Source organism: Grampus griseus, assembly GCF_964374135.1.
Source record: "Grampus griseus genome assembly, chromosome: 20".
Classification (NCBI taxonomy): Eukaryota; Metazoa; Chordata; class Mammalia; order Artiodactyla; family Delphinidae; genus Grampus; species Grampus griseus.
This window is the reverse complement of record NC_139014.1, coordinates 1,336,542-1,359,610: the sequence shown is the minus strand read 5'-3', so window position 1 is coordinate 1,359,610 and position 23,069 is coordinate 1,336,542. Positions and strand designations below refer to the sequence as shown.

The following is a 23,069-nucleotide window of genomic DNA, read 5'->3' as shown; positions in this document are numbered from 1 at the left end:
TAAAGACGACCTGATCCTTTGTAAGTTAACACCCTCCTGTCATACTTATTTTTATAGGTAGGAGTGAGCACAGCCAAACTTCTTAGCCTACAGAAGCGATAGCTAACAGTAGCATAAGGGTTGATGTAATGAACTTTTCATTTTCAGATAAGAGACTTTTGCTGAGGGGAACAGAAAAGGCAGGCTAACATCTGCTCCACGTATCTGTCCTATACATTATAAATAGCTAACGTGAATTTCATCAAACTACAGCATTTGTTTCATTCGTAAATAAGTTTCTTGAGGACCTACTCTGTGACAGGCATTGTTCTTGGCACAAAGAGAAAAGAAATCTTTCCCTTGCAGAGCTTTTCCAGGAAAAAAGTATGTTTTAAATTTCTAAGTGTATTAGAAATGGGAATATGTGAACTTCTTCTCATGTTGAGTTAAAACATTTGTTTTTCAAAAAACCAGGAATCTATAAAACTAATGCTATATAAAATATTTACAGCAATATATAAAACTTGTTTTAGAGAAAACTTATGTAGGAAGTTTTTAATTAATATCTAAATTGAAGTCAATTTTATCTCTTATAAACTACTGTACCAAGAACTACACGTTTCAGCAGAAATATCAATATTTAACCGAATTGTTTGAATACCATGTCATTATCCTGCCTCGATCCTAAAATGCATCTTGTTATCTCTGACAATCATATAAAATACACCAGAGTAAAAATGCTTCTAACTTAGCCATGTTTTTTATTTCTCTGCACTTTCACATGATAAGGAGTTAGCAATGTGCTAACTGATGGCATTTTGGGCCTGGAACCAAGAATAAAAGGGTGAGTCTGTGTTGGAATGCAGACTGTAAATAAAAGTAACCATAACTGAGCTTTTCAATTTCAAGGATGCTTTTAAGAAAATCTTATCGAGACAAAGAGTTCTTAAGCTAGTAAGAAAAAATTCTAAAAAACCCCACAAAACAAAAAACAATTCATCCTGGGCACTCGGTTATTCTGTGACATCACATGGATTTCTGGCATCAGTTCAGAAACAAACATTAATTAAGATATGCACATCATCTAAACCAGGGGTCCCCAGCCCCCCCGGGCCGTGGACCGGTACTGGTCCGCAGCCTGTTAGGAACTGGGCCGCACAGCAGGAGGTGAGCGGCGGGCAAGCTTCCCTGTTGCTCACATTATCACCCGAACCATCCCCCTGCCCCCCGCGCCGCCCCCCCGCACCCCCCACCGGCCGTGGAAAAACTGTCTTCCATGAAACCGGTCCCTAGTGCCAAAAAGGTTGGGGACCGCTGATCTAAACCCTTGGAAAATTCCCTGATTCTAGAAATTACCTGTGACTTTAGGGAGGAGATAGTGTCTTCAAGTTCTTGTCTTAGAGATGCTGGCATCAATCCTTTAAATTTTGTTTCATATTCTTGTCGTATGTAAGTTATCTAAAATGAACAAAAAAAGCGTATCTTTTTAACCACAGAAATGATTGTTTTGAATTTAAGAAATCCCAGAATAATGTCCATTCATTACAAAGGTAAGTTTGTTACATGTGGTCAGAAACCAGACAACTGAGATGAAATAAGAGGAAACACAAACTGAACAAGGTGCTCTGTCCTTGTCAATCTGGGAGAGAGAGTCCCTGCACCAGCACTTTATTTCTTTAAAATCCTCGTTGACACAGTTTTTGGCATTGGATAAGGAAAATACCTGTCCTCTCTTCTCCACTCATTATGTACACACGATGCTAATCCTACGTCCTCTTCCTGATCAGGGTGTGGGTTGTGATCATACTAAGCTGTGTGTGAGGACAATTCGTGGTATGTCATCTGTTTGGCTAAGACACTCCCCGCTAACCGTCTAGGTACCTGGGTGCTTGATATCATCATGTGATTATGAAGATGCGAGTGAAGGAAAATCTGCACAGCTGTGTCTCCAAGCCTCCCCATACAGGAAACCAGAGGGCCCTTGTCATCGTGAGCATCTCTGATTCATGAGTTTCCCTCTGCCTCTGGAATACAGCCAGGTCTTGCTCAACTAACTGATGGTCACTGGGCTGGTCAAGGAAAAGCTGGCGGCTCATCCAACTACAAACAGGTAAGGAAGGTGGAAGAAAAGTCTTTGGAGGAATATGCCTCAGCAGGATGAAGAGGTGTGTCTGAGGGTGAGCACGAATGTGAGTGTGTCCGTCTCGGTGCCCTCCTCCAGCTCTGTTTCTTTATTTCTCCTTCTCCTAATCTGAGATGCTATGGAATTCAAAACTGTGTTGCATGTGCTGTGTGGGACTTAACTAAATATTAAAGCTGAATTGCAGTGTATCCCACAAGTGAGTCATTGGACACACCTGGAAATAAGGTAATAGACTATGAAAATATGTGCAACTGAGTTCAGTTAGACAAGTCTATGGGTTTACTGAGGATAATTTAAAATTACTAGCCTTTAATTCCCAAATTTTCTTATACTAAACTAAACTAAGGGAGAAATGTGCTCTAATAGTTTATTTTATTACCTACTAAAATCCCACGGCAAATGTTCTAGAACACAATTTTTAAATTTTTAGCAAAGTATTTTTTTCAGGTATGTTACAATCTTGTGATTTATGCCTAAAGGGTAAACAAAAATGATGAAAAATGATCTCTCCCACTGAAGAAATATTTGATTTTTCCCATTTTATCTTCTTGGACGTAAGTCCAATAGTAACATCTGTCAGTCGACTCAAATGAAAGGCAAACACAAAGTAAAACACATGGTTTATAAATCAGACTTTAGGGGCAACCTTTATCAAGGGCTCACAGGCTACTATACATTGAGTATTTTTTTTCTATCGCTCATCACTGGCTCTGAAATTTTGAGCTACTACTCTTAAAAAGGACTCATGTTTGCTCTATTTTTTGTATCCCTGTTTGTTTAGAATGTCTGCCCTCTGCCTGTCCATTTGAAATATAACTTGTCTGGGTATAAAAATGCTTCTGTCCCATGTTCTTTCTCTCAGAACTTTGGAGGTGTTTCCTCAATGTCTTCTGGCATTGCTATGGTGAAGTCTGAAGTTAGGCTAATTTTTTTTCCATGTTGAATGTGACTTTCTTTCTCTGCTTGGATGTCCATATGATTTTATTTTTCCCTGGATTAGGTAACTTCACTGGGATATGTTTTTGTATTAATGATTCTATATCAATTTTCCTGAGACAATGTGCGTGCTCCTTCTATCTTTTTAAAAAAAAAATTTATTTATTTATTTATTTGGTTGCACTGGGTCTTAGTTGCGGCAAGGAGGGCTCCTTAGTTGCGGCATGCATGTGGGATCTAGTTCCCTGACCAGGGATCGAACCCAGGCCCCCTGCTTTGGGAGCATGGAGTCTTAACCACTGTGCCACCAGGGAAGTCCCTCTTTCTATCTTTATATTCAATTCTTTGAAGAAAAGCTTCTTCTGTTAGAATTGTTTTCTATTATATCAATAGTTACATATATTCATGTTATATATGATTTTTTTTCTATTTGTTCTCTTCTTCAGGAACAGAGATTTTGCATGTGTTGGCTCTTCTTTGACTATCTTCCATATTTACAATTTTCTCTATTATTTTACTTTCTTATCAATTTATATCTGTTTTCTATTTTCATTTTATTTTGTGTGATCACCGTATTTCCTTAGATGTTTTCAGTTATGATTTTCCCATTTTTGTTTCTTCTAATATGGTTTCAATCTCTGTAATCTCTTGATTTTGACTACCTTTCTTCCTAAACTCTGAGAAATCACTTCTCATCTTTGTTGAATTATATCATCTTTAAACACATCTCTCTTCTTCTTCTCTCTCTCCCCACCTTTTTCCTTGACAGAGAGATATGTCAATGTGTTTTGTAAATGCTTTGACATTATGAAGAACTGTTTCGGTTTCAAAGAACTGTAATTTGTCTGAACCTTCTCCTTACTTCTTGGGTAATTTCCCATTAGATTTATGTTCTAATTTGCTTTTTGCTTCCACTCCTTCTTTCTCTCTCTCTTAATCTAGCAAGGCTCTTAACCTAGTTCCTTTTTAAAAAAAAATTTAAATTTCATTTTTGAATGGAACCAGCAATTTTCAGAATGCTGAGGTGGGGAGTAAGCTGGGGCAGGCCACAGCTATGGTTCAGTTTTGCTGTCATCAACACCCTTTAATCAAACCTATTATTTCGTTTGTTCTTGGGGCCCACCTGCTCTTAGTTTTCAGCTATGTTGGAGGTCAGGGCCAAGTACTGAAGCTCTTTAGTTAATGTTCATAGCTTCTCTGGACTCTCTTTTTTTCCCACTTCACTTTTCACACCTGATGGTCTCCCTCTACTGGAGGCGAGTCGCAGACAGCAGAAGATTGTGCGTGAGCAAGGTCATTCATTGATCACCACCATCCCTTGCACCACTTTTAAAATTCAGTACGCTATACTCCCCAACTTTTAGAGGATCTTGCTATTTCTACTTTCTGTCTATCCCTTTCTTCTTTGTTTTTATGATTTTGGTGAATCTGAGTGAACTTAAAATGGGCCCTTGGAAAATCCGACATTACCTCTCCTGTGGGTGAGACTATCACTCAGGAAAATATTACTATCCTGAATCCTTAAACCCAAATCCTGAATTTAATCATCATTATACCAAGCAGACGCCTATGACTTTAATAAAGTCATGGAAAACTTTAACCAATCCGTTTTGCTCTACTTATGAGGTTAATGACGTTACTACCAGCAAACGTTTATTGAGTACTTTCTATGTGCCGGTTACAATTCTGAGTATTTTAAGAAGTGTTTAATCCCTCTGACAACCCAATGAGGTAAGCACAAATTTGAACTCAAGCAGTCTGACCCTCCAGCACATATTCTTAGCCACTGTGCTCTGCAGTTTCTCACACAATCTTCCCACATGCTGACGGGTTTCCTTCACAGACACCACCAGCTAGAGCAGTTTCATCCACTGCACAGTTGTGCTCTCCCTAGCGCAACAGGGGCCAGGGGACATCCTTCCAGACATCCAGCTGATCTTTGCTCTATTTATTTAATTTTTTTAATGACAACAATAACAACAGTGCCAACAACAATTGGTTCCAATATGGTATGTTTTCCCTATACTTTCCCATTGGTTTAAAATTTTAATTTACCAAGCATTTATGATAAGACTAATTTTTAAACATCTGTACAAATGCAGTACACATACTGACCTAAAACAAAAGTTCCGCAAATCCCCCACATAAGCACACATTTTAAAGTCCGACCAGTGAAGGATATATCTAAGTTTGTTCCACAGCAAAAGGAGAAGGAGGAAGGAAAGAATTAGCATATAGTCCTGTATATCACTTTTTTTTTTCTGTTTATCACTTTTGACTCCCGCTACTATTTTTCTGTCCCCACGTCTGTCCCAGGATGTGTTTGAGGGGAAAAAATGAGGGAATGATGACATTTGTCTACAGACTAAGTGCAGACTATTAACTGCTAACTGCTAACCGCGCCCCTCTCCCTCCTCCCTGCCTTCCCCCTCTGGCTGTTAACCCGGCAAGAAACAAGGGGAAGTTGAGTTGATCTAAGCAAAGGGTTTGATGGGCATACAAACTAAGGGAGGTCAAAATTGTTTACATGTAAATCTATTTTACTATTAGATTTGAATATTAAATCTTATTCACATACAGTGTCCAACTGTATTAGTGAATGATGTTTATGAAATGCGGAAGAATTCGAAGGTCGTTCTCGGCTTGAGTCCTTCTTGGAAGGAATTTCCGTCCCACCTCACCCTTCCCACTGCCCTCGAGAAGCACCGTGTATTAGCACCGCTATTCCTCGTCCCTCCAGCATCCCACCCAATAGACACAGCTTCCCTCTCTCCACAATGGTTACTTCTCTCTCCATTTCCATCTTCTTTCCTTTAGGAAAGGAAGATTAGGAAACTCAGGACATCATGACAAACAGTGACGCTCCTGTAATGTAAGCCGAGTGGAAACGGCGTATGTATAACCTGGTACCCACGTGAACAGGGAGGGCTGTGCTTGCCTCTGGCCACAGACCGCCCACCTTTCCCTCGAAGGCACAGCACTGACAGTATTCCCTTTGACTTTAAAAATAGACTATGAAGGGCTTCCCTGGTGGCGCAGTGGTTGGGGGTCCGCCTGCAGATGCAGGGGACGCAGGTTCGTGCCCCGGTCCGGGAAGATCCCACATGCCACGGAGCGGCTGGTCCCGTGAGCCATGGCCGCTGAGACTGTGCGTCCGGAGCCTTGCTCCGCAACGGGAGAGGCCACAACAGTGAGAGGCCTGCGTACCGCAAAAAAAAAAAAAAAAAAAAAAAAGACTATGAAGACCAAGAACCTCAGACCTGGAGTTCAGCATCACAATGGAGTAAAGCTCACATCCTGTATAATCAGATAAATACTCATGTGATAAATAGGAGTGCATGAAGTGGACCTGAACCAAGAGGGTGTCTGCAGAGAAAAATTCAAAGTGATGTTGAAGAAAAGGTTGAACCTTGGAACTCTATAATTTCATTAAAAATATGGAAGGGAGAAGTAACACATGTCTGGTGGCCCTGCATCAATTAGTCATGTCAGGACGTCCAAACTACAGCAAATACGTCAACCTCCTATCGTAAAAACAACGAGACGGAAGTGAGTAGCTTTGTACAAACAACGTAGGGACGGGGTCGCAAACACACGATATTTTATCACAGGTGCCAATGCAGCCAATACCAGACTCACTTTCCAAGGGCTGAGCCGTGGGGAGGCCAGTTGCTGAGTCGCCACTGGGGAATCCTGCGGGTTTTCACACGTGTCGGCAGGGTCAGCAGAGTGACAGTGCCTAGTGTTGCTTTACAAAGCGCGTTCCAACCAAGCCCCGTGGGGTCAGTTCGGCAGAGCGCCAAGGAACTGTAAGGACTCTTAGAGTTGCTGTCACCTCCTAGCTGCCTCTCCACCGGCCCATCCCCGTCCACAGTGCCTCAGTTTGCCCCCAACTACTGCAATGCCCGTATGTTGGTTTTGCTTTTCGAGTCAAATTTGCTCAATCTTTAAAGTGAAAATCAAAATCCTTTACGTGGCCAACGAGGTCCCGCCCAGTTGGCCCTTAAACGTCTCTCACCCCGCGGTCTCCCCAGAGAGTCTCCCCACGTCTGCAACATCAGACAGCTTAGCCTGCTTTGAGTTTATTCACCAAGTGCCCGGGTGCCTGTTCTCACCAGGGCCTTTCTCGTGTTTCTCTGATGGTTCCTTCTTGTCTCATGGGGGGTCGTGCCACTGCCTCCACCTGGACTCGGGATGCTGGCGGGTCCTGCTCTGCGGTGCTCTCAGGGCTGCTGTAGGTCCAGGCACCCAGCCGGGGCAGCTTCCCAAGACCCTGATGTGGCTATGTCTGGGTCGCTGCCTTCCAGCCTTGGAGAAGCCACGGCCCTGGTTACGGGCAGGTAACGGAGGTCCACAGTCTCCACACCAGCCCGGCTTTCCAGCTGCGACCCAGTCTCTTGCCACTCACCAGCAAGAGCCCTCTCTGCATCTCCGTCCCCGGGCCTTTCCTCCCAGCCGCCTCTGCCTGCTGTCGGGCTTGGGATCCCGTCCCGGAGGCTTCAGCTTCTCCCACCACTCTGGGGTTCTGATCCGCTTCCAGCCACACACGTGCTCATCATGCTTTCGATACCAAATACATCTTCTGCTTTGTTTGTATTTTACCCATCACCGCCGAGTGTTCGAAGCACAGGGGTGCCCCGTAACATGACCCAGCAGAGCCTTCCTGTACAAGGGCAGACGGGCTGCCACCTGCCTTTAACTCAGTACAGTGAAGCCTAGGGGTTAAGAGCCCAGACTCTGGAAGAGAAACGTCGGGGACTGAATCTGGGCTGTGCCTCTCAACTGCGCGCCCTGGGAAGGTTAACTTCTCTGTGCTTCTGTTTCCTTATCAGGAAAATGGGAATGAAAACTTCTTGAGGCTACTGTGAGGACTAGAGGATTCAATACGTGTATAATTTTTACAACAGCGGCACTTAGTCAAGTTCAGTAAACATCACTACAGCATATAATGGAGGTTAGACGCATGTAACGTATTTCATTATGTTATTATGCATATAAGTCACGAATTAAATTGAAGTACATATTTCATGTAGCCAACCTTTTAGACTTTCTGCTAATTATCTGCGTGTATTCGTGCTTAGCCTGAGGGTTCCGTTTAGCCTCTGACTGAGAAAGGACATCATGACCAGAAGCCTCTATGGATTCAGAATCGACCGCAAATGAATCCTCATTGTACAATAGAAATAACCTACATGCGCCTGGAAGCACGAGCTGCTTTTGAGCCGTATTATTTAGCCGAGCCACAACAGTGACTGCTGTGTCCACGGGTTTTCTCAGACCCTCGCTGCAGGTGGGGAACAAGTGCTCCCTGATCAATGATTTCAGGGAGGGATCCCAGCTCAAGACCACCCACCCAGCCTGGATCCCTCCCAAGCAGAAATCTGTGGGAGGGTTAAGGGACATCACCAGACGCTCCTATTCACTGTGGGTTAGTTTATGCAGAACCCCGTCCTTCTATGGCTGAGTTGAAGGCCAGAAAGAAAACTGAGTTTGACTGGTGGGGAGGGCGAAATAACAAGAGAGAATTTTGGAGTCCAGTCCACACTCTGAGGGAGGGTGAGCGGGGGGTCAGTAGAGAGCATTACAAGGACACTGGGCTTCTGAAGGGTCGGAAGGGGTCGGAAAGCCCGGGAGGTGGTGGGCGGAAGCGGGGTCTAGGGACGGCGGCGCTGGGGGTGCGGAGTGCAGTGCCAACAGTGCATTGCATTCCCCGCTGGGCTTCCCCGGGGGCTGTCACTCGGGTGTGACCAGCCACCTTGCTGCCCAGAAGCTAGAGGTGACAGAGTGGAGCCAGCCCAGAGGAGGAAGAGCTGAGACTGGAGAGCCTGAAACCAGCCCTTGATCAGGAGTCAGCCTATCCTTGGACTCTTCTGCCTGGGCTGCCTTTTCTGTCACCCGCACCCAAAACATTCCTATTGAAACAAGGCAGAACGTGCAAAATATTAACCTGCATTTATGTGATGCATCTGCTCAACCAGGGGTCAGCAAATTTTGGACTGCAGACCAAATCCGGCCCACCACCTATTTTTTTTTTTTTTTTTTTTTTTGCAGTACGCGGGCCTCTCACTGCTGTGGCCTCTCCCGTTGCGGAGCACGGGCTCCGGACGCGCAGGCTCAGCGGCCATGGCTCACGGGCCCAGCCGCTCCGCGGCATGTGGGATCCTCCCGGACCGGGGCGCGAACCCGCGTCCCCTGCATCGGCAGGCGGACTCCCAACCACTGCGCCACCAGGGCAGCCCCCACCACCTATTTTTGGGGAATGAAGTTTTACTGGAGCACAGCCACGCGCGTTTGTTTGCGTATCACCGATGTGGCTACTTGGCCATGACCTCGCTGAGGGCTCTTCACAGAGACCCTGTGGCCCACAAAGCCTGAAACCTTTTCTGTCTAGCTTTTGGCAGAAAGCAGGCCGACCCCTGCCCTAGACTGTGACACTGCAGGTCGGGGACGGTGTCCGGCTGGCTGACTCCTTCAGCTCGGGCGTCCAGCTCACTGCCTGGCCTGTGGCAGCGCCTCCTTAGTATTTGCTGAGTGAATGAACGAATCAAAACCTCGGCGCACACAACTGTGGGTGTTAAGCCAGTCTTTGTCTTAAGATGACAGGACCTTCAGAAGGTCCAGAGTACCTACGGGGCTGCCAAGATCAAAAGTGATCTCAGAGATTCACCCGAAGGTGGGGAGTCCGTGCGGCGAGGTGCGTGGGCACGTGGAGGGCAAGTTCACACGCGTCAGAGGACGGCAAACTGTCCACTTTACGTCAAAAGGTACGTCCCTGAAAGGGTCTGGAGAGAACGCCCGCGGGAAGACACGCGGTTTTCCCTTTTGTTTACTGTCTGGATTTCCTCCCAGAGGGAGAGTCGATCAGCCCTTCCTGAAAAGGGGGTGTCCATCGACGGAGGAGCAAAACCCCAGCCAAGGGCAGGGGGAGACACCCGAGACGTGTAACCGACTTTGTGAATAAAAGGCCAGGAAGACCTATGCAGTGAGACTGGTATTCAGTAAGGCGGACGCGGGGTCTGGGCTCTGTTGGATGTTTCCTCTTTGTACCTTGAAGTGAGGTTGGAACACGTGGTACACGGTAGGTGCTCAGTAATACTGTGAACGAAGATACGTTTGAATAGGGAGGTGGGACCTTGAAATCACGGCGGGCAGTAAAGTTTAGATTTAATGGCGTAGAAAGTACAGAAAGTATAAGAGAAGGCACCACTTAGGAACATCTGACAGACACCAGGCACTGTATCAAGGAGCTGATAGATAACCTTCCACACGTCGTGAAGGTTGTATTTAATCCTTATATAAACTTTGGGAGGGAGACATTATCCTACCCACGTCGTGGATGCAGACGCAGGCTCCCAGCGAGAACCACGATGGAAACTGCCACCTCCTCATTCCTGGGAGGAGGAATTATCCGGAAATATTGTAAAGAAGCTCAGGAGGGGAGGTGGCCTGGGACTCAGGGGACAGCCGTGGTGCAGGGATCAGGAGACGTTCTTCTTGTAGGGTGACGGCTGTGGGGACCTCGTATCACAGAAGCTGACGACTGAGTGGCTTGTGAAAAATAAAAGCCCGAGGTGAGTCGACTGAGAATTTACGTCTCGGCCGTGTGCCAAGAACAGTGAGAACGGGGGGAAGAGAAGGCCTGGTTTGGGTTCGCATTTACTGTGTTTCACGTGCCCGGGAGATAGGCACGAGCACAGCTGATGAGGAAGCCGGGCCTGGACACCTGAGGACCACTGAGCCAGAGGAGGACGCAGAAGCCGGGGAAAGGGGGCTCCTTGCAGGGGGAGAGAGAGACCAGGAATCTCCCAGGAGCCAAGACTTATGCACAGGAGGCACCAACGTTTAGGACCGGGATGGCCAGAGAGGTGGGTGCAAGTGAGGAGGGGAGAGCCGTCAGCCGTCAGATGCTGCCGGGAGGCCAAGGCCACCTCTGTCGTCTCCCTGGCACGCCGCCACCTCGCACGAAACGGGGCCGCCCAGCTAGCCTGTCAGTCATCAGAGATGCTGGTGAGCAGCGATGCTACCAACAGAGTTCAAGGGGCAATCAGTGCCAAACCGTTGTTTCCTATTTTTAAAGCAAAAATTACACTAGAAGTGCCCAGATCTAACCTTCAGTTAGATATCGTGCAAAATACCTGATTTAGCCAGAGGTTTTCTGAACTGGTTCGAGGGCCTCTTTCAAAATAGGCAAGCCATGACTGCTCTTTCTTTCCTGCATTTTGAAACTCTTGACAATTATAAATAAGTTACATCTCTCCGTGAAAGCACCAACTACCTCCTGCGTTTAAGGAGGCCTGTCTTGCCAGATACGGCGTTCCACACAAAACACACAGTAGGGACACGACGGCGGCCACTGTCCCACGGCGCGCCCGGGATGCACACAGGCGGCTCCAGTGAGCAGAACGAGGATTTTGTGCACGAGTCCCCTCACCTCCCAGCTGATGGGAACCGAGGCCCCGCAGCCTCAGAGCAGAAAGCTTCAAAACACCACGTCAACGGTCACCGACTAAGCTCCCGAGTGTTCACCTTCACACGGCAGAGGCACGAGGAATTTCCGTTCCATCAAAAGTTAGGGAATGTGGAGTCATCAAGACGTCGCACAGGCTTTCTGAGCGATGGCGGTCAGGGTGTGTGTCCAGCCAGCGTGACGGCTGGCGACCCGGCACAGCTCTGCGTGGGGAGCAGAGTGAGCGTGAGACGGGTTTTGTCCCCTGGAAGCTTACACTGTCCCCACGAGACGTGCAGAAAGGGCACGACTGGAGTGTGACAGGCCCCGGACAGGAGCCGGGCCGACTGATCACCTCTAAGCGGGGGACGGAAGTCTCTACAGAGGTGATGGAATCTGACCCGGATGCTTTCTAGGTGGACGAAAGGGACAGGAGCTGCTGGCGGAGGGGAGAGTGGGAAGCACAGAGGTGACGTGTGCGGCACTTAGGGACGCCGGCGGGGGCCGGCGTCTGCTGTGGATGGAGGTCGTGCAGGGGCAGCGGCTGAGGGAGCCACGTGGAGGCTGTACGGTCAGGATCCACGCGGTAGACGATGGGAAATCTCAAGGCCTCCGACTGGAGACTACTGCATCTTGACTTCTACTACGGGACAGGGAGCCTACTGCAGCCGCCCTGCTTCCAGATTTCCCTTCAGCTGACTCTCTGCGCTGCCGGCCCGTTTCCCTGAAAGGCGGACCTGACCGCCCAGCCCTCTCTCCCCCATCATAAAAGTACTTCCGTGATTTTTTTAGCTGTAGCTGAAGAACGACGTCCCCGGCACGGGTCATCCAAGGACCTTCTCAAGCTGACCTGGGCCTGACTTCCCAGGACATCTGTGCTCCAGTAACGACCTGCGTCTCTCCCCAGAACCCCACCCACTCTGCGCCTCGTGCCTTTCTTTGCACACGCTGTCCCGTGCCCCTTCTGCTCCCCGATGCTCTCACACGGAACCTGCTCCAGGACCCCCGTCCTCAGCCTTGCGGTCAAGGTAGCCATTCCCTCCTCTAAGATGCCGCAAACCTTGTGCACCTAACAGTTGTGACCGTCATCATCACCATCACCGTCAACGATGACCTTTACCCGGTGTGTTCTACGCATCAGGTGCCGTCTTCTGCTCTTCTGCACAGTGTATCATATTTTATTTAATCTCCCTGTCAATCAACTCCATGTGGTCCATTCACGGCTTTTTATGTATGGAGGAACAGGCCTAGAGAGGTCCCTATTCTACCCACAGTCACACAGCTAATTAACTAGTAGCTGAGCTGACACCCACAGCGAGGTCCTCCTTACCCCAGCGCCCCTGCTTTTACTTCATTATCACATGAATTGTAATTATTGATTACATACTGCTTTTTCCCATAGGCTGTGGGCTCCCTGAGGGTAGGTGCTATGTTTTACTGGAGATTATATAAGATTACATTATTTGTCTGAAGTGTGAAAATATTACATGGATTTTTTTTGCCAACATAAGGCATCTTTGCAAGCCCCTTATGCAGGCTGGAGGCCGCAGGAAGCAGAACACACCCGAAGACATATGCCTGGGCTCACATGGCCAGCACCACACCTGTGCCAGGTGAGATGGGGAAATGGCGGGCCAGAGAGCGGTCCACTTTCAGGCTTTCAAGAGAGGCTGGCGTTTCAGGGACTTCCCTGGAGGTCCAGTGGTTAGGACTCAGCTCTTTCACTGCCGAGGACACAGGTTCAATCCCTGCTTGGGGAACTAAGGTCCCGCATGCCATGCCGTGTGGCCAAAAAAAGTTAAAAAGAGGCTGGGGTTTCTATTTTTACAAATCAGATAAATCAGTAATGAATATTAACTTGGCTTGGTTCACTTGGACAGATGTGAAAGTAAAATTTCTGTTAGAAACAGTCCCATTAAAGTATCTTTAAAAAACTTCAGTGAGTTGCTCCTGACTCAGACAAAACCACCACGGCCTTAAGAGACTGTGTGGGGAGAGCAACAGTGCGTCAGGCTGAGCGAGAAGGCTCCTCTCCTAGTCTTTTTCATCATTATTTTCAGTTGCTTTTCCAGGAATGTCTCTGGACGTTCTTTGTAAAACTGTTGCCCAGATCTTTTTTAAAACACATCAAACCAACAAAGGTCAAATCAAGAGCAGGAAGCTTTTGTTCTTTCAGTCGGAAGACATTGCTTTCATATTAAAAATGTACTGAAATCGAGAAACATACTCTGATGATGTCTGAGAAGAATTCATGGCAGAGAGTAAAAGAGACAAAGAAGAAAGCTCTCCACTGTCGCTGGTGGCAGAGGGCTGTGCGCCCTTCTGTGGGACAGCTTTTTTCTTGACTTCAATGGCAGAGAAAAATCACTCTCTAAAATTAGAAAGACCCTGAACATTGTGTTCTGATATTACGACTAATGATGACTAACACTGTCGTTCTTTGTGTTTATTGGCCCTCAAGGTAAAACATACTACGGTGAAAATTTTAACTACCTTATTTATACGTGAAAACAAACAGAAAGGGTCTTTTCTTACTCGGGTGGAGTTCTCGAAGGTCTGTGTGCACTTTATTTCCAACCACTGGAGGCTGCTATCAGAAGCCTCTGTCTGCGCAGCTCGAGGGCCAAGTGGTAACTGAGGGCTCCGGAGCAATTCCATCCCCTCTCTTTACCTCCCATGTGGATTTAAAACCGACGTTGGCAGCTGCAAGGCTAAGATTTGGGGTAAGGATACTATTTTATCTTGCATTATGTGAACGATTTTTTTTGCAACTTTGAGAAAATCTTTTCCTCAAAGATTTTCTTTGAGAAAATTAATCTCGCTTCCTCTGGCCTGACGAAGATTTTAAATAGTCAGACAGATGAGCCCAAGTCCCTGTCCTAACAGTGGCCTTGTGAGACCTTGGTCCAGTGATCTTGGAAATAGAAGGGCTGTTGTGAATTTAAGCTAATATATGCTTTAAACGTCCCTTAAGGCAATTAAATGTTTGACGGAATGGGAACTTTTGGAAGACTCGTCTGGAATTTTAAATTTAATCTATTCATGGTGTAGCTCGACTGTGTTTCTGGATCGCAGGTGGTGACTGTCCCTAAGAAGCTGGGAGAGGCGCAGGCCAGCACGCTGTCTAGGGACCAGCAACAGGATATCAAAGGGTGGCTGGTGGTAGGCGTGGAGGCCACGGATCCGCCATCTCAGGGTCCCTGGAGCAATCTTCTCTTAATGTAAAGGGTTCCAGGCCAGCGGGATGGTAGAGCCTGGTGGGCGGTTAGGTGGGAGCCTCCTAGGACGGGTGGGGCTGCTTCAAGGAAGACCAGCCTATGGCGTGCCCAGGACTGGACACACACCTTGCGCCAGTGGGTCCCTCTTTACCTATCCTGTCCTGTCCAGTGTTGAGCGCCTAGCAGGTCACCAGCGCTAGTCTGTGCTCTGTGTATGTGGCGGGGGGACAAGGACGAATTAAACGCTGTCTTCAGAGAGTTTAACATTTCCTTGGAAACAAAATTAGCCCACAAACAGCTATGGAGAAACTAAGTATAACAGAAATTGGGTTCAAGAAGAAGCTCTTTGTGGCGTGGCACTGTTTGGGAAGGACTGAGGGAGAAGGTGAGCGCCCAAAGGTGAACTGCAGTTGGATGGGCAAAGGTTCGGTGAAAGGCAATTCCAGGCAAAAGGGAAAGAAAGCACGAGTCAAGGGAAAAATGAGTGCGGCAGGTGTGGACGCCCAGAGCCCACCCAGCCGAGGGCCCGACTGGAGACGTCAAGGAATGCTTAGAAGAAACAGTAGACAGTCAATTAACCCAGACTACAGAGACCTTCAGACGTCTGGCAGAGAAGTCCGCTCAGCGAGTGGGAGCCAGGCATATATTTCCAAGCAGGGAAGCACGATGACAGCAGCACTTAAGGAAATTACTCAGAGGGGAGAGGCAGGGAGGCCAAGGAGGGAGAGGCTGTTTCACCTGAACACAAGGTGATCAGGGTTCCAACAAAGGTGGCAGTGTGGAGGACAGAGACGTGAGGTGGATGGAAAAGATGCACAGAACTGAGGTGACTTTCGGGAGGTGAAATAACAGGACTTGTGATGAAATGGTTATAAAGTGTGACTGATGGAGAGTTCCAGCAGAGCCTTTTCTCTCAGCCCCACTGATGCTGTCAGGGCTCAGCGTCCACACAGAGGAGCCGTCCTGATACCTTTGGCTTCTTGGTTCCCACCTGTCTTAGCTCAGGCTGTTGCAATAATATCCTCGAGACTGGGCGGCTTAAACAACGGGCCTTTCTTTCTCACAGCTCTGGAGGCCGGAGAGTCCAAGATCAGGGTGCCAGCAGGGTCGGGTTCCGCGAGGGCTCTCCTCATGACCTACAGACGGCCACGGTCCTCACAGGGTGGAGAGAGAACGCCATTTCTCACATCTCTTCTTCCAAGGGCACTAATCCCATCCAGAGGGCTCCACCCACGACCTAATCACCTCCCAACGTCTCCATCTCCAGGTCCTATCACACTGGGGCTTAGGGCTTCAACATATGAATTCTAGGTGGATACGATAACCAGTCCATGATACCACCTCGATTTTAACAGCTTCTGTTTCCACACTATGGGCGTTTCCACCCCCACCTGCTGTGTCACTTGGCCTTTTATTCACTGGCGAGCCCAGACCTCGCAAGCTGCTCAGACAACACAGGTAAGGACAGGAGGCTCCTTAGTGGCCAAGGCCCAGCACCTGGAAACGGCTGGATTTCTCTTACTCGTGCAGCCCCAGGACCAGGGCCCTCGGGCCCCAGGCGATGCTTGGCTTCACTAACCCAGTTCCCAGGCATGAGCTGCCTTTCCCCTGCCAGCTGCGCCAGGTCCCTACTAGGACTGGAGCTCAGGCCAGTGACAAAGGAGCTGCTATGAAAGGAGCTTTCTCTTCTGTGATTTGAGCCTGGACCAGGAACTAGCAGTCCTCTCACAACCACGAGGAAGAAAACTTGCTGGGGCTGGAGCCGACGATAAGGAAATGCAGCTTGAAAACGGAGCGAGAGCAACCGGCTTCTGGTCACATAACTTGAGTAACTGGGTTAAGCCTCCACTGCTTCTCAGTTACATGAAGCAAAAAGTTCTTATTGTTTAAACCAGTGTGAGTTCCCGCCAGCTATTTCTTTTTTGTTTTGTTTTTTTAAGCAGAGGTCTCCTTAGAAGCCTATATGATTTAAATTTATTTATTTTTTTATTTATGGCTGTGTTGGGTCTTCGTTTCTGTGCGAGGGCTTTCTCTAGTTGCGGCGAGCGGGGCCACTCTTCATCGTGGTGCGCGGGCCTCTCATTGTCGCAGCCTCTCTTGTTGCGGAGCATGGGCTCTAGAGCACAGGCTCAGTAGTTGTGGCTCACGGGCCCAGTTGCTCCGTGGCATGTGGGATCTCCCCGGACCAGGGCTCAAACCCACGTCTCCTGCATTGGCAGGCAGATTCTCAACCACCGCGCCACCAGGGAAGCCCCCACCAGCTATTTCTAACGGAGTTCTTGGCCGGAGCCGAGATTCTCTGCCAGGGGCCTTGATTCTGCACCTGAAAACCAGGGTCCTGACCAGGCGGCCCGCGAGGTAGCGATGCCAGGGGGAAACTGCCACGCTGGCCGCAAGCTGGAGCCAAACCTCCCTCTGCATCTCCAGCCAGCTCACCTCCTCTTCGCCCTATCACGATTCTGCCACCCACAGTCTGCCTGCTCCCCAGTTAACTGGTCAGCTCTCTCCTCATCTCTCCTGCTGACCTAACCTAGACCTGATACGCTGACGTCTGGTACCGCCGGGTCCTCTGGGCCAGATCCCAGCTCTGGGGGCTCCCTGACACCTGCTTTCTTCATCCTGGGGCCGCAGAGAGTAAACAACAACAATAACACACGCACACTGTCTTGACAGGGTCAACTATAAATTCACGCTAGCTAACCTCAGTGGCCCTTCTCCGCTGCCAGCCTCTGTGTTACGTTGTACGGGCCTTTCCCACACAACTGCTATCTGACAAGAGACCTAGTAGCCGACGCGGCCGATGATCTGTCAGCGACTGGCCCGGAATTCAGGGCCTGGGGCACCTGTGCCTGGTGAAGCTTTAGAAGCAATATGTCGGGAGCGCCCCAGAAAATAACTTTATTCAAAGTCAAGAGTTTAGTTCTCTGCTGTGTCTTAATTGATGCAGCCCATCAAAGCAGGCACTGCGGTGAGCAAGGTATAAATCAATAACACAAGTAAATGGAAGTGCTTAAAGGACAGAGCCACCTCCCAAAAAACATAGCCAAACGGCTTTGCGAGAGAAGTTACAACGGCCTGCCTTTGTTTTCACTAAAAAGCACTAATAACAAATACTGGCAACTTCAACTGATAATTAAAGAAAAAGAACGCTTCACTCCTGAGCTTTCGTAAGTGAGGCAAAGCTCTTTCCAAATGACCATAGTCTGGCAAGGCAGAGTCAAGGTACTTTGGTTTCTTTGTGCTTTTCTCCCCTTTATTTCAGATTTTATACGAACGAAACACGATGAGTAATTCCTTCTCTTTGGATCCTGCAGGATATTAGTTAAACACTGGCATCTGGTCTAAGGGAACTTTAATGCTAAGTCAGAGGAGTATTTGAAAAATAGTTTACATCTGCTTTTGTACCACCCACCCCTGACGTACACAGAGCTAGAGGACAAAACGAGCCCACGGCTGGTTCTTGGGGTCCTGGTGCCTTTGGTGTAACGCACACCCCGCATTCCCTTTCACAGAGTGAGGGATTGGAGCCACCTTCTTTGTAGCGAAGTCGTGACTTCTATAAATGCTTCTTAAACTGAAGACAATTATGGTCTCACTGAGCCTTAACACATGATTTCGATCTGATCTGACAGCACCTCAACCCAGAAGCCCAGGAGGCGAATGGCTGAGCAAGCTTGGGAAACTGTCCAGGGAACCAAGTGGAGAAGCCCAGTGAGTTCGGAGAGCGATCACAACTTCAGGGCAACGGGGTGGGGGAACAAAATGATACTTTCTGAGCTGGTATCTGTTATCGGATTGACTAAAACTGTGGGCCCACTCAGAGGTACCAGAAAGCGAAAACCAAGACCAAAACCAGACCAAACCAACCCCCCCAAAACAGAAACCCCCAACCAAACAACTAGAACGACAAAATACCCCCAATAAACCCCTTAAACTCCCCAATCCGATATTCTTTTCTTGTATCCCTCTATAATTTATTATATTAAGGATATGCATTTTAAAAACATTCCTACGCGCACACACACACACGCGCGCGCGCGCGCGCCTTTTGAAAAGGATCCAAGAGCAGCAAAAAATTAGCAGTGGGAATGAGGGTGGTAATTAATTTTAGGAACAAGTATATTTTAAATTTCATACGTTTAGACAAAATGGAAAAAGGATTAAGATCAGTCTGTAATGTTTGCACACTGAGGATAAACTTGCGGAACCTCGAAGAACGAAGTATGCACAAGAATGCGGCTGTCACAGCAACCGTGACAGGCGAGCAGTCACTTTTGTCCAGGGTCTCCCTCTGCCTGGGAAGGTTGGTCCCAGCCTCTACCCCTGCCCTTCGGACTGGGGCCCGATGCCTGGGACACGTCTGAGGGAGGTCACCGCATTTTGATAAACTAAAATTTGCTGATGAGGCCATTTAAAAAAAAAATTATTTTTGGCTTGTGAACAATTTACACATCAAAACCAGCTAGGCTTTGTTCTTTGACGCATCCCCGGGGCCCTCCAGGTATGCTGAGCTGTTCAGTATACACGGTAAGCCTTCGGCTCTAAGTCAAGAACTTTCTACCCACATCCAAGAGACCTTATTACCCCAGTGACTTGTATTTCAGCATTTTTCTTTCCATAACTCCGATCCCCCACCTGGAAAATCCTCTGTAGTTAAGCACTAAAAGTCTATATAATTCAAAACCACAAGGGCAGAGAAAACCCTAAAACCACCCGACTGCACGCGGCTTTTGGGGAGCAGCGTTCCTGGGATTACAGGCTGAAAAGGAATCAAAGCACCTTCTGACAACAACACAAAGTCAGACCTACGTCTCCTCCTTTCCTGGGATGGAACAGAAGGGTTTCCTTTCCGCTCTAGTTTTGCTAAAATTTCAGCGGTTTCTCTTCTCCCAGTTCAGCACCACTGATTCACGGTAAGAGCTGCCGCCACCACCTCAGCCGAGGACAGGCTTGCGCCACGCAGAACTCTCGAGGGACACTTGCCCCTGGTCTCTCCTTTCTCCATCCTCCCCAGCACGCGGAGTCCCGCCTCCCCCCTCCCCCCCCCCCGCCACCGTTCCGGTGCCCAGTACTGTCACGTGTTCTCACCACTCTCCCAGCACAACTGTCCTTGGGTAAAGATGCTCTGATGGGTGACCACTTTGAGTCTCTAGTGGAAAAATATAGTTCTGGTCCCTGATACCTGAAATCCTGCCCCGGTGATTTCAGTTTTAAGTGTGTGAGTAGGGAGACGTTTTGGGAGAGAGGCAACTGACCCTTCTCTCTTCACTGAAATCACACCACCGGTTTGACTTTGCCTGGTACTAAGACTAACTGTATTATCATTGCCTATTATGATTGACTCATCTCTCTTTCCTTTCCAAGATGTTATGACATTGAGTCCCAACTGTTAGATCAACTGTAAAACCTAGATTTAGCATCAGGGAGCGTTTCTTCTCAAGACTTTGTTTTCAGATTTGAGAGGCTATCGTGCCACATTGAGGGGCATGTGTCACCACACAGATATAAAGGCAGGACCTGAGTTTGAGAAAGAGGTGCGCCCTCGGGATAGAAATTTGGAAATCACCGCAGAAATGACTGCGGAGGCCCTTGGGGATAGATGGTATCACTGAAGAAAAGAGAAAGTATAGCTGGAAGAAGCAAGAAATAGAGACCAGAAGACAGCTTACCTGTGATAAGGGGAAAGGCCAAAGCCCGGGAGTCCACAGAAGAAATTGTAAAGGGGGGTCTAAAACGGAGCAGAAAAACAGGATAATGCGGATCAACAAGCCAATGAAAGTTAACTTTAAGAATCTCTGCTACTTAGATCTGAGCTCCTCCAGGGAAAGATTCACTCATGCTATGCTCCAGGGCTAATGGGGTCTGGCACACAGTAGGTGCTCTATACATGTTGGCTGAATGAATAAGAGTCTTCTCCTATTAAAAAATGACTTGCTTCTGAGGAATTATTTACAATTGCCAAGATATGGAAGCAACCTACGTGTCTTTCCACAGATGAATGGATGAAGAAGATGTACACAACATCATATACACAATGGAATACTACTCAGCCATAGAAAAGAAGAAGAATTTGCCATTTGCAGGAACATGAATGGACCGGGGACTTGGAGGGCATTATGCTAAGTGAAATAAATCAGACAGAGAAAGACAAATACTGTATGATCTCACTTATATGTGGAACATAAAAAATACAACAAACTAGTGAAGATAACAAAAGAGAAGCAGACTCACAGATGCAGAGAACAAACTAGGGGGTACCAGTGGGGAGAGGGAAGGGGGAGGGCCAAGGTAGGGGGAGGGAATTAATATAGCCAAGATTTTATAATAACTATAAATGGGCTATAACCTTTAAAAATTGTACACAAATTTTTTTTAAATTAAGGAAAATAACTTGTTTCTCTCTTCAGTGAGGCATGTTTTCTTCGAGGTTTATTGATTTTTGAAATATACTCTAACCACACTCTAATATGCCTGTGTACGTATCTTAGCTAGACTTTCCTCCCGGGCGGGTCAACTCACTGTTCGGGTCACTTCACTTTCTGTATATTGCTATAACTCAGTCGGAATTAAAAAAAACCTCGTAATTTAAAATCTCAGGACGTTTTCTGTTTGCTGGCAACACTTTGTACCCACAAATGCAAACACTTTGATCATTCTTTGTCACTGTACCAAAACCCAAATACCAACGAGTGCCACCTTTAAAGCACATCATGCCTTCTTCAAGCTGCCACCCGACCTCGCCTCCCCCCAGACTTAGATGCTCCTAAATGCCACGGGTCACAAAGAAGTGGAACCGGCAGCGACTCAGTAACATGATTTCTGCGTGCGCTACAATCAATTTTTGGCAAGATTCACTGAAAAGGTCAGTGTATGCATAAGCAAAAATCTAGCAGTTTTAAAGATTAATGAAAACGAAGTAGACGTCAGTTCAGAATAATCAATCTGATCGTTAACCAACTTAATCCCAAAACGAACGGACTGTACAACTCATGTATTCACGGACGAAGCAGCAGGTGCCCCCCCTGCGTGTAGCACCGTGTGGATGCTCGGGCTGGGGGCATGGGGCTGGACGTGCCAAGATTCAGCTTCGTAGCACCGTGTGGATGCTTGGGCTGGGGGCATGGGGCTGGACGCGCCAAGATTCAGCTCCATGGAAATGACTGAGGAACCAACTCACGTCACCGTCCTCAAGAGAAGAACTCACTCTTATAAAGACACAAAGCAGTGACTTCCCTGGCGGTCCAGTGGGTGAGACCCCGCAGTCCCACTGCTGGGGGCCTGGGTTCGATCCCTCGCTGGGGAACCAGATCCCGCCCGCGCGCCGTGACTAAGAAGTCTGCGTGCCGCAGCTAAAGATCCCGTGTGCCTCGACTAAGACCCAGCACGGCCAAGATAAATAAATATTTCAATAAATAAGTAAATGATTTTAGAAAAGAAATAAAGAATACACGCATGATAGATATAACAGATTAACATGTAAATGCATAAAGCATTGTTTACTATTATTTCCAAAGGAAAATGCATTTCCAGATGCCTTTTGAGGTCGCTTGGCTGTGCAGAGCGTGGGTAAAACAAACAGCGTGCAGCTGGGCGAAAAGGGACATTTTCTAAGCAGGCTGTCAAAGGGAAAGCGGTGGTCAGTGAGCCAGGAATCTGAAGGTCAGACCACAGGGTGACATCATAGAAAAGAGCCCCCTTGATGGTGGTCGAAGAGCTCCAGGTGGGGAAACTGGGAGGGAGGGAGAGTGTGTAGGAAGGGGAGAAGCCCCCTCTGACCCCTAACGAGGGGATTTTGTACCTTGGAGACGAGGATCCTGCTCTGTGCCTAAGAGACCCTGGGATGGGGTAATAAGGGTGGGCCGAGAAGTCACTCCGTGACGGGTGAGGGACACGTGGGAAGGGGGTGACGCTTCCATTCCACACGCCTGACAGGCTCTCCGGGTGTCACATACACACAACACACATGCGTGTGTGTGCGCACATCTATAGGTCATGTACACGTGTGTGCACACACATCTACAGGTACATGTACATGTGCATGTGTGTGTACACATCTAGAGGTACACGTGCGTGCACACACATCTACAGGTACACGTACACGTGCGTGTGTGTGTGTATTCCTACTACAATATGGCCTCTGCCCTCAAAGGTGTCTTAGTCTAGCAGGAATGACGAAATGTATACACAAGTAATTATAATGACGGTGTGTGTCTAAACGTAACAAAGAGGAGCTAGCAGAAACCCTCAGAACCGGAAAGGGAAACTCCTGCACTGCTGGTGGGAATGTAAATTGGTGCAGCCACTATGGAGATCAGTGTGGAGGTCCCTCAAAAAACTAAAATTAGAG

The 23,069-nt window shown here is 47.8% G+C and overlaps 1 protein-coding gene across 3 annotated transcripts in view; it reads right to left on the bottom strand.

Annotated features, from left to right (window-relative positions):
• CEP112 (centrosomal protein 112) overlaps window positions 1-23,069 on the bottom strand; it is a 418,975-nt gene that overhangs the window by 3,779 nt on the left and 392,127 nt on the right. For all 3 annotated transcript variants that reach the window (XM_082679947.1, XM_082679948.1, XM_082679949.1), the window contains one exon: window positions 1,336-1,437. In XM_082679947.1, coding sequence (XP_082536073.1) covers window positions 1,336-1,437 — 102 coding nt within the window. The remainder of the gene's footprint in view (window positions 1-1,335; window positions 1,438-23,069) is intronic.